At 48.1% G+C, this 16,287-nt stretch overlaps 1 protein-coding gene and 1 long non-coding RNA gene across 2 annotated transcripts; one reads left to right on the top strand and one right to left on the bottom strand.

Annotated features, from left to right (window-relative positions):
- Positions 1-1,928: 1,928 nt before the first annotated feature.
- CTDNEP1 (CTD nuclear envelope phosphatase 1) lies at positions 1,929-16,193 on the top strand. The gene is given in 9 exon segments (XM_088155303.1): positions 1,929-2,204; positions 5,686-5,752; positions 7,175-7,293; positions 10,544-10,615; positions 10,919-11,035; positions 13,558-13,669; positions 14,775-14,810; positions 14,813-14,855; positions 15,604-16,193. Coding segments are annotated over 9 exon segments (732 nt in total). The 5' UTR covers positions 1,929-2,102; the 3' UTR covers positions 15,668-16,193.
- LOC148220530 (uncharacterized) lies at positions 11,547-12,011 on the bottom strand. The gene is made up of 3 exons (XR_015798766.1): positions 11,902-12,011; positions 11,670-11,782; positions 11,547-11,637 (listed from the first exon to the last, which is right to left on the bottom strand). It is a non-coding gene; the product is annotated as an uncharacterized LOC148220530 (long non-coding RNA).
- Positions 16,194-16,287: the final 94 nt, after the last annotated feature.

The raw sequence follows: 16,287 nt of genomic DNA on the forward strand, positions 1-16,287 counted from the left end.
CCCCCAAAATCCCCCTAAATTCCACCCCAAAATCCCCCCAGAATCCACCCCAAAATTCCTCCAAAATCTCCCCAAAATCCCCCCAAAATTCCCCAAATTTTCCCCCAAATTTTCCCCCAAATCCCCCCAAAATCCACCCAAAAATCCCCCCAAAATTCCCAAAATTTCTCCCCCAAATTCCCCAAATTTCCCCAAATTCCCCCAAATTTTCCCCAAATTCCCCCAAATTTCCCCAAATCCCCCCAAATTCCCCCAAAATTCCCCAAATTTCCCCAAATTCCCCAAATTTCCCCAAATTCCCCAAATTTCCCCCAAATTCCCCCAAATTTTCCCAAAATTCCCCCAAAATTCCCCCAAATTCCCCCCAAATCCCCCAAATTTTCCCCAAATTTTCCCCAAATTCCCCCCAAATTTCCCCAAATTCCCCCAAAATTTCCCAAATTCCCCCAAATTTCCCCCCAATTCCCCCAAAATTCCCCAAATTTCCCCAAATTTCCCCCAAATTCCCCCAAATTTTCCCCAAAATTCCCCAAATTTCCCCCCAGGAGCCCCCCCGAGCCGCCCCCCGAGGACCCCGAGGACCCCGACGAGGACCTGGACCTGTGACCCCTCCCCACCCGGAACCCCCGAATTTGGGGGAAAATTCCCAAATTTGGGACCCCAATAAAGGAGCTGCCCCTCCCCCACCCGGCCCTGCTGCTTCCAACAGGAAACCCCGAAATTTTGGGGGGAAAAAATCCCAATTTTGGGGGGAAAAATCCCAAATTTTAGAGGGAAAAATCCCAAATTTTTTGGGGGGAAAGAGCCCAAATTTTAGAGGGAAAAATCCCAAATTTAGAGGGAAAAATCCCAAATTTTTGGGGGGAAAGAGCCCAAATTTTAGAGGGAAAAATCCCAATTTTAGAGGGAAAAATCCCAAATTTTAGAGGGAAAAATCCCTTTTTTTTGGGAAAAATCCCAACTTTAGGGGGAAATATCCCAAACGTTTGGGGAAAAAATCCCAAATTTTCAGGGAAAAATCCCAAATTTTTGGGGGGGAAAAAATCCCAAATTTTCAGGGAAAATGCCCCTGGATTTTAGAGAAAATTTCCGAAATTTTTGGGGGAAATCCTCAAATTTCGGGGGGAGAGGGTGCCCCAGTTTAGGTGAGAAATCCCCAATTTGGGGAGGGAAAACACTCAAATTTTGGGGAGGGAAAGTTGCAGTTTTTGGGAAAAAAAACCCAATTTTTTTGGGAAAAAGTCCCCAATTTTTGGGGAAAAATTCCACAATTTTTTGGGGGAAAAATTCTCAATTTTTGGGGGAAAAATCCTCAATTTTTGGAGGAAAAATCCAAATTTTGGGGGGGAAATCCCCAATTTTTTGGGGTGGAACCCCGGGGTTTTGGGGGTGGGAGGGGCTTTCAAGAGGGGACCACGCCCCTTCATTTGAATACAATTATAACTTCGTGTGTTTAATCAGCTTGATTTGCATAAATCCAATGTTGATAGCTTCTAATTTATCACTACTCATTTACATAAATTTGCATAACGAACTGAACGCCGCGCGCTCGCCAAGCCACGCCCCTTAAGTTCCATACAGCTGTCAATCACGAGGCCACGCCTCCTAATTTACATAGAACTGTCAATCACGCGTCCCTAGATTGGCTCCAGCTGTGGAGACCACGCCCTCTAATTTACATAAAGGCGCTGTCAATCAGCCCTGCGGTAGCGAGCTGTCAATCATCGTTTGATTTGCATAGCTCCGCCCCTTCAATTTATAGCCATTATAAGGCACCGCCCCTCCGTCTAAACCACGCCCCCCCTCAACGCATTTCTACGCGCGCCGACCCCGCCCCTCCCGTACGTGACCACGCCCCCTCCGTGCGTGCCCCGGAAGCGCTGGCACCGGAAGTGCCCCCGGGCGATGGCGGCCATGGCGGCGCTGGCGGCGGCCCCGGCCGAGCCTCGCTGAGGGCCGGGACCCCCCCCCCCCCACCCCGAGCCGGCCCGGGACCCCTCCCCCGGCAGCGCCTCCCCGGGCTGGGGGCGCCGCAGGCGGAGCTGGCGGAGCTGGGGCGCGCCGGGGCCGCGGGCGGCAGCGGGAGCGGCGCCGGGAGCGGGATGATGCGCAGCCAGTGCCTGCTCGGCCTCCGCTCCTTCGTGGCCTTCGCCGCCAAACTCTGGAGTTTCGTCTTGTACCTGCTCAGGAGGCAGGCCCGAACCGTGAGCACCGGGAAACGGGCGGGATAGCGGGAATACACCGGGAATGGGGCGGGAATGGGGCGGGAGGAACGGGAATAAACCGGGAATGGAGAGGGAATAACGGGAGTAAACCGGGAATGGAGAGGGAATAACGGGAGTAAACCGGGAATGGAACGGGAGTAACGGGAATGGAACCGGAGTGCAACGGGAATGGAACGGGAGGAACGGGAATGGAACGGGAATAAACCGGGAATGGGGCGGGAATAACGGGAATGGAACGGGAAAGGAACGGGAATGGAGCGGGAGTAACGGGGATAAAGCGGGAATGGAACGGGAGTAACGGAGGAGGAACGGGAATAGCGAGAATAAACCGGGAATAAACGGGAATAAACCGGGAATGGAGCGGGAGTGGAGTGGGAATAACGGAATAAACCGGGAACGGAACGGGAATAACGGGAATAAAGCGGGAATAAAAGCGGGAACGGCCCGAGAATGGAGAGGAAATAACGGGAATGGAACGGATTGGAACGGGAAAAACCGGGAATAGAACGGGGAAAAAAACGGGAATAGAACGGGGAAAAAACTGGAATAAACCGGGAGTGAAGCGGGAAAAAACCGGGAATAAACCGGGAGTGAAGCGGGAAAAAACCGGGAATAAACCGGGAATAAACCGGGAAAAAACCGGGAATAAAAAGGGATTGGAACGGGAAAAAAACGGGAATAACGGGAATAAACCGGAATAACGGGAATTAAACTGGAAATGACCGGGAATAAACCGGGAATGACGGGAAAAAACCGGGAATGGAGCGGGAATAAGGGAGAATAAACTGGGAATGGAGAAGGGAAAAAAAATCGGGAAAAATGGGAAAAAACGGGAATAAACCGGGAAAAATCCGGGAAAAAAAACGGGAATAAAACCGGGAAAAATCCGGGAAAAAACCGGAATAAACCGGGAAAAAACGGGGAAAAATCCGGGAAAAACCGGGAATAGCGGGGAGGAAATCGGGAATGGCTGGGGGAGCTCTGGGAGGAATTTTGGGATTTTGCGGATTTTTTTTGGAGTTTTTTGGGAATTTTTGAGGTTTTTTGAGGAATTTTTGGAGAAGTTTTTTGTTAAATTTTGGGGTTTTTCGGTTTTTTTTCGGGAATTTTTGGTTTTTTGGGAATTTCTGAATTTTTTTGGGGGGAAATTTCTGGAAATTTTGGGGTTTTGGGGGAATTTTTGGGGGTTTTTGAGGATCCCGGTGGATTTGGGGATTTTTTTGGGGATAAATTTGGATTTTTTTGGGGATAATTTGGGATTTTTTTCGATAAATTGGGGATTTTTGGGGATAATTTTGTGGATTTTGGGATAAAATTTGGATAATTTTGGGATTTTGGGGAATAATTTGGTGGATTTTTGGGATAGTTTGGGATAATTTGGGGATAATTTCGTATTTTTGGGATCATTTGGAATTTTTTGGGATCATTTCGTGGATTTTGGGATCATTTTGTGATAATTTTGGGGTTTTGGGATAATTCGGGGATAATTTTGGGGATTTTGGGGTTTGTGGGATAATTTTGGGTAATTTTAGGGATTTTTTGGGAGGATTTTGGGGATAATTTTGGGATTTTTGGGAGGATTTTGGGATTTTTGGGATAATTTGGGATAATTTGGGATTTTTGGGACAATTTTGGGAATTTTTTTAATAATTTTGGGATAATTTTGGATTTTTGGGATAATTTGGGGATAATTTTGGGATTTTTGGGATGATTTTGGGATAATTTTGGGAAATTTTGTGGATTTTGGGATAGTTTTGGATAATTTTGGGATTTTTTGGGATTTTTTGGGGATTTTTGGGATAATTTTAGGATTTTTTTAAATAATTTTGGGATAATTTGGGATTTTTGGGATAAATTTGGGATTTTTTTGGATAATCTGGGGATTTTTGGGACAATTTTGGGATTTTTGGGATAATTTTGGGATAATTTTGTGGATTTTGGGATAGTTTGGGATAATTTGGAATTTTTTGGGACAATTTTGGGATTTTTGGGATAGTTTGGGATAATTTGGGGATAATTATGGGATAATTTAGGGATTTTTGGGATAATTTGGGATTTTTTGGGATAATTTTGGGATTTTTTGGGATTTTTGGGATAATTTTGGGATTTTTTGGGGATTTTTTGGGATAATTTGGGGATTTTTTTGGATAATTATGGGATAATTTTGTGGATTTTGGGATAGTTTGGGATAATTTGGAATTTTTGGGGATAATTTTGGGGTTTTTTGGGGATTTTTTGGGATCTTTTCCAGCTTTTCAAGGTTGAATCCGGCCCGGGGGGGTCACGGGGGGGGTGGGGGAGGGGCCGGGGCTATTTTGGGCTGGGGGGAGGGGCCGGGACGGCCCCCAATGGGAACCCGGGAAATTTGGGGGAAATTTTGGGAATTTTTGGGGATTTTTTGGGAATTTTTTCTTATTTTTAGGAATTTTGGGCGTCCTGAGGGATTTTGAGGGATTGAGGGAAATTTGGGGGGGATTTTGAATTTTTTTTTTTTAATTTTGGGGGAATTTTGGGAGATTTGGGGGAAATTTTGGGTTCCCAGGGGGGATTTTGGGAAATTTTTGGGGAATTTTAGGAGGATTTTGGGATTTTTGGGGGATTTTGGGGAAATCCAGGAGGATTTAAATTTTTTTTTAATAATTTTTTTATTTTGGGGGGTTTTTTTGAGTTGGTTTTTTTTTTTTTTTTTTTATTCTTTTGGATTTATTTTTATTTTTTTTTTTAATTTTGCGTTGAATTTTGAGCTTTTATTCCCCAAATTCCTCAGGAATCCCGAATTTTTATTTTATTTTTTTTTTTTTTATGGGAATTTTTGTGCTGTCCCTGCTGGGATTTGGGGATTTTTTTTTTTTAATTTTTTTTATTTTTTGGGTTCTTTTGTATTTTTTAAAAATTCTTTTGGAATTTTTTTTTTTTATTCTTTTGGATTTTTTTTAGATTTTGGAATTTTTTTAAATTTTTTTTTAATTTGGTATTTTTTTGGATTCTTTTGAATTTTTATTTTTAATTTTTTTTTAAATTTTGGGTTGAATTTTGAGCTTTTATCCCCCCAAAAATCCCTCAGGAACCCCCGATTTTTTCAGGGTTTTTTTTGGGTGCGAATTTTTGGGTTTTCCCGGTGGGATTTTGGGATTTTTTGGGATTTTTTTATTTTTATTCTTTTGGTATTTTTTTTTTTTTTACTCTTTTGGATTTTTTTTATTCTTTTGGATTTTTTCTATTCTTTTGGATTTTTTTTTTTTTAATTTTTTTAAATTATTTTGGATTTATTTTTAATTTTTTTTTTAAATTTTGGGTTGAATTTTGAGCTTTTATCCCCAAAATCCCTCAGGAACCCCCGATTTTTTCGGGGTTTTTTTTGGGTGCGAATTTTTGGGTTTTCCCGGTGGGATTTTGGGATTTTTTGGGATTTTGGGGCCTCCCCAAATTTGGATTTTCCCGTTTTTTTTGTGTCCCCCAGGTGATCCAGTACCAGACCGTGCGTTACGACGTCCTGCCCCTGTCTCCCATCTCCAGGAATCGCCTCCGTAAAAAAATAGAATTATTATAATTATTATAATTATTATAATTATTGTAATTAATTGTTTAGGGAATTGGGGAAGTGGGAAAATTCGGGGGAAAGAGAAAATTGGGGGGAAATGGCAAAACTGGGGGGGGAAATAAAAAAAATTGAGAAAAAATTAAAAAATTAGGGGAAAAAATGCAAAATTTCGGGGGGAAAATGGCAAAAAATGGGGGAAAAAAGAGAAAAAAAATGGGGGAAAAATGGTAAAAATTGGGGGAAAAAGGAGAAAAAATTGGGGGGAAAATGGAAAAAATTGGGGGGAAAAAAAGAGAAAAAATTGGGGGGAAAAAAAGAGAAAAAATTGGGGGGTAAAAAGAGAAAAAATTGGGGGAAAAATGGTAAAAATTGGGGGGGAAGAGAAAAAATTGGGGGAAAAAAGAGAAAAAATTGGGGGGAAAAAAGAGAAAAAATTGGGGGAAAAATGGTAAAAATTGGGGGGGAAAAAATGGAAAATATTGGGGGGAAAAAAAGAGAAAAAATTGGGGGGAAAAAAGAGAAAAAATTGGGGGGTAAAAAGAGAAAAAATTGGGGAAAAAATGGAAAATATTGGGGGGAAAAAAAGAGAAAAAATTGGGGGGAAAAAGAGAAAAAATTGGGGGGTAAAAAGAGAAAAAATTGGGGGGAAAAAAGAGAAAAAATTGGGGGAAAAATAGAAAATATTGGGGGAAAAAAGAGAAAAAATTGGGGGAAAAAAGAGAAAAAATTGGGGGGAAAAAGAGAAAAAATTGGGGGGTAAAAAGAGAAAAAATTGGGGGGAAAAAAGAGAAAAAATTGGGGGAAAAAATAGAAAATATTGGGGGAAAAAAGAGAAAAAATTGGGGGAAAAAAGAGAAAAAATTGGGGGAAAAAAAGAGAAAAAATTGGGGGAAAAATGGAAAAAATTGGGGGGAGGAAGAGAAAAAAATTGGGGGGAAAAAATGGAAAATATTGGGGGAAAAAAAGAGAAAAAATTGGGGGTAAAAGAGAAAAAATGGGAAAAAAGAGAAAAAATTGGGGGGAAAAATGGCAAAAATTGGGGGGGGAAGAGAAAAAAATTGGGGGGAAAAATGGCAAAAATTGGGGGGAAAAAATCACAAAAATTGGGGGGAAAAAAGAGAAAAAATGGGAGAAAAAATGGCAAAAATTGGAGAAAAAAACCCCCCCAATTATCAGGATTTTTCACCCCAAAACCCCAAATTTTGGGGATTTTTTTTTCCCCCAAATTTTCCCCCCAAACCCTCAAATTTTGGGGATTTTTTCCCCAAAATCCCCATTTTCTGCCCCCAAACCCCCAAATTTTTTGGGGATTTTTTTTCCCAAAATCTTCATTTTTTCCCCCAAACTCCCAATTTTTGTGATTTTTTTTTCCCAAAATCCTCATTTTTTCCCCCAAATGTTGCCCCAGACCAGGTGAAGAGGAAGATTCTGGTGCTGGACCTGGACGAGACCCTGATCCACTCCCACCACGACGGGGTCCTGAGACCCACAGTGAGACCAGGAACCCCCCCCGACTTCATCCTCAAGGTTTGGGGAGAAATTCGGGGATTTTGGGAAAATTTGGGAAAATTTGGGGTTTTTTTGAGGGGTTTGAAGGCGATTTTTGGGGTTTTTTAAGCATTTTTTTGGGATTTTTTTGGGATTTTTTGGGGTTTTTTGGGGGGTCCTGAGATCCACAGGGGGCCCCGGACCCCCCCCGACTTCATCCTCAAGGTTTGGGGAGAAATTCGGGGATTTTGGGGAAAATTCGGGAAAATTTGGGGTTTTTTTAAGGGGATTTTTGGGGTTTTTTCAGCATTTTTTTGGGATTTTTTGGGATTTTTTTTGGTTTTTTTTGGGGGGTCCTGAGACCCACAGTGAGACCCGGGACCCCCCCCCGACTTCATCCTCAAGGTTTGGGGTGAAATTCGGGCATTTTGGGAAAATTTGGGAAAATTTGGGGTTTTTTGAGGGGTTTGGAGGGGATTTTGGGGGTTTTTTAAGCATTTTTTTGGGATTTTTTTGAGATTTTTTGGTTTTTTTTGGGGGGGGTCCTGAGACCCACAGTGAGACCCGGGACCCCCCCCCGACTTCATCCTCAAGGTTTGGGGAGAAATTCGGGCATTTTGGGAAAATTTGGGGTTTTTTTGAGGGGTTTGAAGGCGATTTTTGGGTTTTTTTAGCATTTTTTAAGCATTTTTTTTTTATTTTTTTGGATTTTTTGGGGTTTTTCTTGGGGGGTCCTGAGACCCACAGTGAGACCCGGGACCCCCCCCGACTTCATCCTCAAGGTTTGGGGTGAAATTCGGGCATTTGGGAAAATTTGGGGTTTTTTTGAGGGGTTTGAAGGGGATTTTTGGGTTTTTTTTAGCATTTTTTTGGGATTTTTTTGGATTTTTTGGGGTTTTTTTTGGGGGTCCTGAGACCCACAGTGAGACCCGGGACCCCCCCCGACTTCATCCTCAAGGTTTGGGGTGAAATTCGGGGATTTGGGGAAAATTTGGGAAATTTGGGGTTTTTTTGAGGGGTTTGGAGGGGATTTTTGGGGTTTTTTAGCATTTTTTTGGGATTTTTTTGGATTTTTTTGGGGTTTTTTTGGGGGGTCCTGAGACCCACAGTGAGACCCGGGACCCCCCCCCGACTTCATCCTCAAGGTTTGGGGTGAAATTCGGGGATTTTGGGAAAATTTGGGGAAATTTGGGGTTTTTTTGAGAGGTTTGGAGGGGATTTTTGGGGTTTTTTAGCATTTTTTAAGCATTTTTGGGGATTTTTTTTGATTTTTTGGGTTTTTTTGGGGGGTCCTGAGACCCGGGACCCCCCCCCGACTTCATCCTCAAGGTTTGGGGTGAAATTCGGGGATTTGGGGAAAATTTGGGAAAAATTGGGGTTTTTTTGAGGGGATTTTTGGGGTTTTTTTAGCATTTTTTTGGGATTTTTTTGGATTTTTTGGGGTTTTTTTGGGGGGTCCTGAGACCCACAGTGAGACCCGGGACCCCCCCCGACTTCATCCTCAAGGTTTGGGGTGAAATTCGGGCATTTTGGGAAAATTTGGGGAAATTTGGGGTTTTTTTGAGAGGTTTGGAGGGGATTTTGGGGGTTTTTTTAGCATTTTTTAAGCATTTTTTTGGGATTTTTTTTGATTTTTTTGGGTTTTTTTTTTGGGGGGTCCTGAGACCCACAGTGAGACCAGGGACCCCCCCCGACTTCATCCTCAAGGTTTGGGGTGAAATTCGGGGATTTGGGGAAAATTTGGGGAAATTTGGGGTTTTTTTGAGAGGTTTGAAGGGGATTTTTGGGTTTTTTTTAGCATTTTTTAAGCATTTTTTTGGGATTTTTTTTGATTTTTTGGGGTTTTTTTGGGGGTCCCGAGACCCACAGTGAGACCCGGGACCCCCCCCCGACTTCATCCTCAAGGTTTGGGGAGAAATTCGGGGATTTGGGGAAAATTTGGGGAAATTTGGGGTTTTTTTGAGGGGATTTTTGGGTTTTTTTTAGCATTTTTTTGGGATTTTTTTGGATTTTTTGGGGTTTTTTTGGGGGGGTCCTGAGACCCACAGTGAGACCAGGAACCCCCCCCGACTTCATCCTCAAGGTTTGGGGTGAAATTCGGGGATTTTGGGAAAATTTGGGGAAATTTGGGGTTTTTTTGAGAGGTTTGGAGGGGATTTTTGGGGGTTTTTTTTAGCATTTTTTAAGCATTTTTTTGGGATTTTTTTTGATTTTTTGGGTTTTTTTTTGGGGGGTCCTGAGACCCACAGTGAGACCAGGGACCCCCCCCGACTTCATCCTCAAGGTTTGGGGTGAAATTCGGGGATTTGGGGAAAATTTAGGAAAATTTGGGGTTTTTTTTTGAGGGGATTTTTGAGGTTTTTTTAGCATTTTTTTGCGTTTTTTTTTAAATTTTTTGGGGTTTTTTTTAGCATTTTGGGAGGATTTTGGGGTGTTTTTGGTGAATTTTGGGGGTTTTTTTTGGTGTTTCTCGTGAATTTTGGGGTGTTCTTGGTGTTTTTGGTGTGATTTTGGGGATGATTTTTGGTGTTTTGGGGGCTGATTTTTGGTGGGTTTGGGGTGTTTTTTGGTGATTTTTGGGGTTTTTTTGGGTGTTTTGGTGATTTTGGGGTGTTTTGGGGTGGTTTTGGGTTGCTTTGGGTTGTTTTTGGGTATTTTTGGTGATTTGGGGGTGCTTTTGGTGATTTTTGGGGTGATTTTTGGGTTGGTTTTCGTGTTTTTTGGGGGTGATTTTTGGTGGTTTTGGGTGTTTTGGGGTGTTTTGGGGTATTTTTGGTGGTTTTGGGTGATTTTTGGTGTGATTTTTGGTGGTTTTGGGTTGTTTTGGGGTGTTTGGGGTATTTTTGGTGGTTTTGGTTGTTTTTGGTGGTTTTTTGGGGTGATTTTTGGGTTGTTTTTGGTGTTTTTTGGGGGTGATTTTTGGTGGTTTTGGGTTGTTTTGGGGTGTTTTGGGGTATTTTTGGTGGTTTTTGGTGGTTTTGGTGTGGTTTTGGGGTGATTTTGGTGTTTTGGGGTATTTTTGATTGTTTTGGTTGTTTTTGGTGTGGTTTTGGGGTGATTTTTGGTGTTTTTGGGTGTTTTGGTTGTTTTTGGTGTGGTTTTGGGGTGTTTTGGGTATTTTTGGTTGTTTTGGGTGTTTTTGGTGTGTTTTTGGGGTGATTTTTGGTGTTTTTGGTTGTTTTGGTTGTTTTTGGTGTGTTTTTGGGGTGATTTTTGGTGTTTTTGGGTTGTTTTGGGTTGTTTTTGGTGTGTTTTTGGGGTGATTTTTGGGTGTTTTTGGGGTGCCCAGGTGGTGATTGACAAACACCCCGTGAGGTTTTTCGTGCACAAACGGCCCCACGTGGATTTCTTCCTCGAGGTGGTGAGTGACCCCAAAACTCCCCAAAATCCCCCCAAAATCCCCCCAAAATCCCCCCCAAAAAAACCCCAAATCCCCTCAGACATTCCCAGAATTCCCAAATTTCCCAAAATTCCCGAATTTTCCTCATTCCCAGGTGAGCCAGTGGTACGAGCTGGGTTTTCATGGCTCCCAAATCTCACCTGAGACCCCAAAATCCCCCCAAAAATCCCCCCCAAAAAACCCCAAAATCCCCTCAGGCATTCCCAGAATTCCCAGAATTCCCCCAGAATTCCCGAATTTCCCAGAATTCCCGAATTTTCCCAGGTGAGCCAGTGGTACGAGCTGGTCGTGTTCACGGCCTCCATGGAGATCTACGGCTGTGCCGTGGCTGACAAGCTGGACAACAACCGCAGCATCCTCAACAGGCGCTACTACCGACAGGTAACACACCTGGGACACACCTGGGACAGGTAACACACACCTCAGACAGGTAACACACACCTGGGACAGGTAACACACAGCTCAGACAGTAACACACAGCTCAGACAGGTAACACACAGCTGGACAACAACCGCAGCATCCTCAACAGGCGCTACTACCGACAGGTAACACACCTGGGACACACCTGGGCACACCTGGGCACACCTGGGACACACCTGGGACAGGTAACACACAGCTCAGACAGGTAACACACACCTCAGACAGGTAACACACAGCTGGACAACAACCGCAGCATCCTCAACAGGCGCTACTACCGACAGGTAACACACCTGGGCACACCTGAGACACACCTGGGACACACCTGGGCACACCTGAGACAGGTAACCACACAGCTCAGACAGGTAACACACAGCTGGACAACAACCGCAGCATCCTCAACAGGCGCTACTACCGACAGGTAACACACCTGGGCACACCTGAGACACACCTGGGACACACCTGGGCACACCTGAGACAGGTAACACACAGCTCAGACAGGTAACACACAGCTGGACAACAACCGCAGCATCCTCAACAGGCGCTACTACCGACAGGTAACACACCTGGGACACACCTGGGACACACCTGGGCACACCTGGGACACACCTGGGACACACCTGGGACACACCTGGGACAGGTAACACACACCTGAGACAGGTAACACACACCTGAGACAGGTAACACACACCTCAGACAGGTAACACACACCTCAGACAGGTAACACACAGCTGGACAACAACCGCAGCATCCTCAACAGGCGCTACTACCGACAGGTAACACACACCTGGGACACACCTGGGCACACCTGAGACACACCTGGGACACACCTGGGACACACCTGGGACAGGTAACACACAGCTCAGACAGGTAACACACAGCTGGACAACAACCGCAGCATCCTCAACAGGCGCTACTACCGACAGGTAACACACCTGGGCACACCTGGGCACACCTGGGATACACCTGGGACACACCTGGGACAGGTAACACACACCTGGGACAGGTAACACACACCTCAGACAGGTAACACACAGCTCAGACAGGTAACACACAGCTGGACAACAACCGCAGCATCCTCAACAGGCGCTACTACCGACAGGTAACACACCTGGGACACACCTGGGCACACCTGGGCACACCTGGGACACACCTGGGACACAGCTGGGACAGGTAACACACAGCTGGGACAGGTAACACACACCTGAGACACACCTGGGACAGGTAACACACACCTGAGACAGGTAACACACACCTCAGACAGGTAACACACAGCTGGACAACAACCGCAGCATCCTCAACAGGCGCTACTACCGACAGGTAACACACCTGGGACACACCTGGGCACACCTGAGACACACCTGGGACAGGTGACACACACCTCAGACAGGTAACACACACCTCAGACAGGTAACACACACCTCAGACAGGTAACACACAGCTGGACAACAACCGCAGCATCCTCAACAGGCGCTACTACCGACAGGTAACACACCTGGGACAGGTGACACACACACTGGGCACACCTGGGCACACCTGGGCAGGGGAGGAACAGGTGTGTGCACCGAGGCAGGTGTGGGAGGGCTGTCCTAGGTGTGCTGGGGTCATGTCCAGGTGTGCCCAGGTGTGCTGGAAGTGTCTCCAGGTGTGCTGGGGGTGTGTCCAGGTGTTCCCAGGTGTGCTGGAGGTGTGTCCAGGTGTGCTGGGGGTATTTTAGGTGTTTCCAGGTGTACCCAGGTGTGCTGGGGGTGTGCTCCACTGTGCTCAGGTGTGCTGGGGGTGTGCCCAGGTGTATCCAGGTGTGTCCAGGTGTGCCCAGGAGTGCTGGGGGTGTGCCCAGGTATGCTGGGGGTATGTCCAGGTGTGCAGGGGGTGTACCCAGGTGTGTCCAGGTGTGCCCAGGTGTGCTGGGGGTATGTCCAGGTGTGTCCAGGAGTGCTGGGGGTGTGTCCAGGTGTGCTCAGGTGTGTCCAGGTGTCCTGAGGGTGTACCCAGGTGTGCCCAGGTGTACCCAGGAGTGCTGGGGGTGTGCAGGGGGTGTGTCCAGGTGTGCTGGGGGTGTACCCAGGTGTGTCCAGGTGTGCCCAGGAGTGCTGGGGGTATGTCCAGGTGTGCCCAGGTGTGCTGGGGGTGTGCCCAGGTATGCTGGGGGTATGTCCAGGTGTGCAGGGGGTGTACCCAGGTGTGTCCAGGTGTGCCCAGGTGTGCTGGGGGTATGTCCAGGTGTGTCCAGGGTGCTGGGGGTGTACCCAGGCGTGTCCAGGTGTGCTGGGGGTGTGCCCAGGGTGTGCCCAGGTGTGCTGGGGGGTGTACCCAGGTGTGCCCAGGTGTACCCAGGAGTGCTGGGGGTGTGCAGGGGGTGTGTCCAGGTGTGCAGGGGGTGTGCCCAGGAGTGCTGGGGGTGTGCCCAGGAGTACTGGGGGTGTGCCCAGGTGTGCCCAGGTGTTGTGGGCGTGGCCCTGACGCTGTCCCCGCCCCTCCCCCAGCACTGCACTCTGGAGCTGGGCAGTTACATCAAGGACCTGTCCGTGGTGCACAGCGACCTGTCCAGCATCGTCATCCTGGACAACTCACCTGGCGCCTACAGGAGCCACCCAGGTACCCACAAATATCCCGAAAACATCCCAAAAATATCCCAAAAATATCTCAAAAATATCCCCAAAATATCCCTGAAATATCCCAAAAATATTCCTGAAATATCCCCAAAATATCCCCAAAATATTCCTGAAATATCCGAAAAATAGCCCAAAAAATATTCCTGAAATATCCCTAAAAAATTCCTGAAATATCCCCAAAAAATTCCTGAAGTATCCCAAAATATCCCCTCAAAAATTCCCGAAATATCCCAAAAATATCCCCTCAAAAATTCCTGAAATATCCCCCAAAAATTCCCGAAATATCCCTCCAAAAATTCCTGAAATATCCCAAAAATCTCCATCCTGACATTCCCAAAAATCTACAGAAAATCTCCCCTAGGACCCCCCAAAATTCCCCCTGGGACCCCCCAAACCCCACCCAGGACCCCCCAAATCCCCCCTGGGACCCCTCAAACCCCACCCAGGACCCCCCAAATCCCCCCTGGGACCCCTCAAACCCCACCCAGGACCCCCCAAATCCCCCCTGGGACCCCCCAGACCCTCTGGGGACCCCCCAAATCCCCCCTGGGACCCCCAAAAACCTCCCCAAATTCCCCCCAGACAACGCCATCCCCATCAAGTCGTGGTTCAGTGACCCCGGGGACCCCCAAAACCTCCCCAGAACCCCCCAAATGCCCCCTGGGACCCCCCAAAACCTCACCCAGGACCCCCCAAATTTCCCAGGGACCCCCAAAAACCTCCCCAATTCCCCCAGACAACGCCATCCCCCATCAAGTCGTGGTTCAGTGACCCAGGGACCCCCAAAACCTCCCAGAACCCCCCAAATGCCCCCCAAAACTCCTCCATGACCCCCCAAACCTCACCCAGGACCCCCCAAATTCCCCTGGGACCCCCCAAACCTCACCCAGGACCCCCCAAATCCCCCCTGGGACCCCCAAAAACCTCCCCCAATTCCCCCCAGACAACGCCATCCCCATCAAGTCGTGGTTCAGTCACCCCAGAGACCCCCAAAATCCCCCCAAAACCCCACCCAGGACCCCCCAAATTCCCCCTAGGACCCCCCAAATTCCCCCTGGGACCCCCAAAAACCTCCCCCAATTCCCCAGACAACGCCATCCCCATCAAGTCGTGGTTCAGTGACCCGGGGACACGGCCCTGCTCAACCTGCTGCCCATGCTGGACGCACTCAGGAGCTGGGGGGGATTCTGGGGGGGCTTCGGGGGTCCTGGGGGGGATCTGAGGGGTCCTGGGGGGAGTTTGGGGGTCCAGGAGGGAATTTGAGGGGTCCTAGGGGGAGTTTGGGGGGTCCTGAGAGGAATTTTGGGGGTCCAGGAGGGGATTTCGGGGGGATTTCGAGGGGTTTGAGGGGGTCGCGGGGGAATTTGGGGGGTCCTGGAGGGGTTTGGGAGAATCTTGGGGGGGATTTGGGAGGATTTGAGGGGTCCTGGTTGTGTTTTGGGGGGTCCTGGAGGGAATTGGGGGATGCTGGGCGGGGTTTAGAGGAGATTTGGGGGTCACTGGGGGGATTTGAGGGGTCCTAGAGGGGATTTGGGGGGGGTCCTGGAAGCCTCTGAAATCCTTATTGGGGTCCCCAAGGTCCTTTTTGGGGTTCCCAAGGAGATTTTGGGGGTCCTGGAGGAGGTTTTGGGGGTCCTGGGATGATTTTGGGGGTCCTGGAGGAGATTTTGGGGGTCCTGGGATGATTTTGAGGGTCCTGGAGGAGATTTTGGGGGTCCCGGGATGATTTTGGGGGTCCTGGATGGAATTTTTGGGGGAATTTCCTGCCAAGGTTTTGGGTTATCCCTGGATGGAGATTTTGGAGTTCTCGGTTGGACTCTACCATTGCTAATATTATTATTATTATTATTAATATTCCAATTATTATTATTTTATTATTCCGGGGGGGTCTCACCGTGTGTCCCCCTCCCCAAATTCCAGGTTCACGGCCGACGTGCGCTCCGTGCTGAGCCGGAACCTTCACCAGCACCGCCTGTGGTGACCCCGGAGCCCCCCGGGACCCCCCCGGGACCCCCCCGGGACCCCCGGACCGGGACCCCCGGGACCCCCCCCGGGGACACAACGGGGACAGCCCCTCCCCCACCGGGACAGCGCCAGCACCGGGGGGACCCCGGGACCCCCCCCCGGGCCGGACTCTGAGCCCCCCCCCCTCGTTTTTTTTTTGGGGGGGGGGGTGTTTGAATTTTGGGGGGGAGGGGTCTCAACCCCCCCTCTCCTCCATCCCCCTCCCCCCCCCCACGTGCCTGAATTGGGGGCTTTGGGGGGGGAGGGGCTTTTGGGGGGCCGCCCCTCCCCCTCCCGGACAGACGGACACTTGGGAGCCTCCCCCGTGTTTTTAAAAGCCCTTGGTCCCACTCGCGGCGTCTCTGTGGTTCCTGTGCCGCCCCCAGACTCATTTTGGGGGGGGTCTTTGTGCCGCCCCCAGACCCATTTTGGGGGGGCGCTCTTTGCGCCGTCGTCCTCCCCCACCCCCCCTTTTTCATCCCACAATGGTTCCGTCCACCTCAGCGCTGACTCCGCCCCTTTTTCTCTGACCACGCCTCCGCGCCGCGTCGATCACGTGGCTGGATGACGTCATCACGCGCGGCCTCCGCCGTTACC

Source organism: Sturnus vulgaris, chromosome 36, assembly GCF_052056855.1.
Source record: "Sturnus vulgaris isolate bStuVul1 chromosome 36, bStuVul1.hap1, whole genome shotgun sequence".
NCBI classification, from domain to species: Eukaryota; Metazoa; Chordata; class Aves; order Passeriformes; family Sturnidae; genus Sturnus; species Sturnus vulgaris.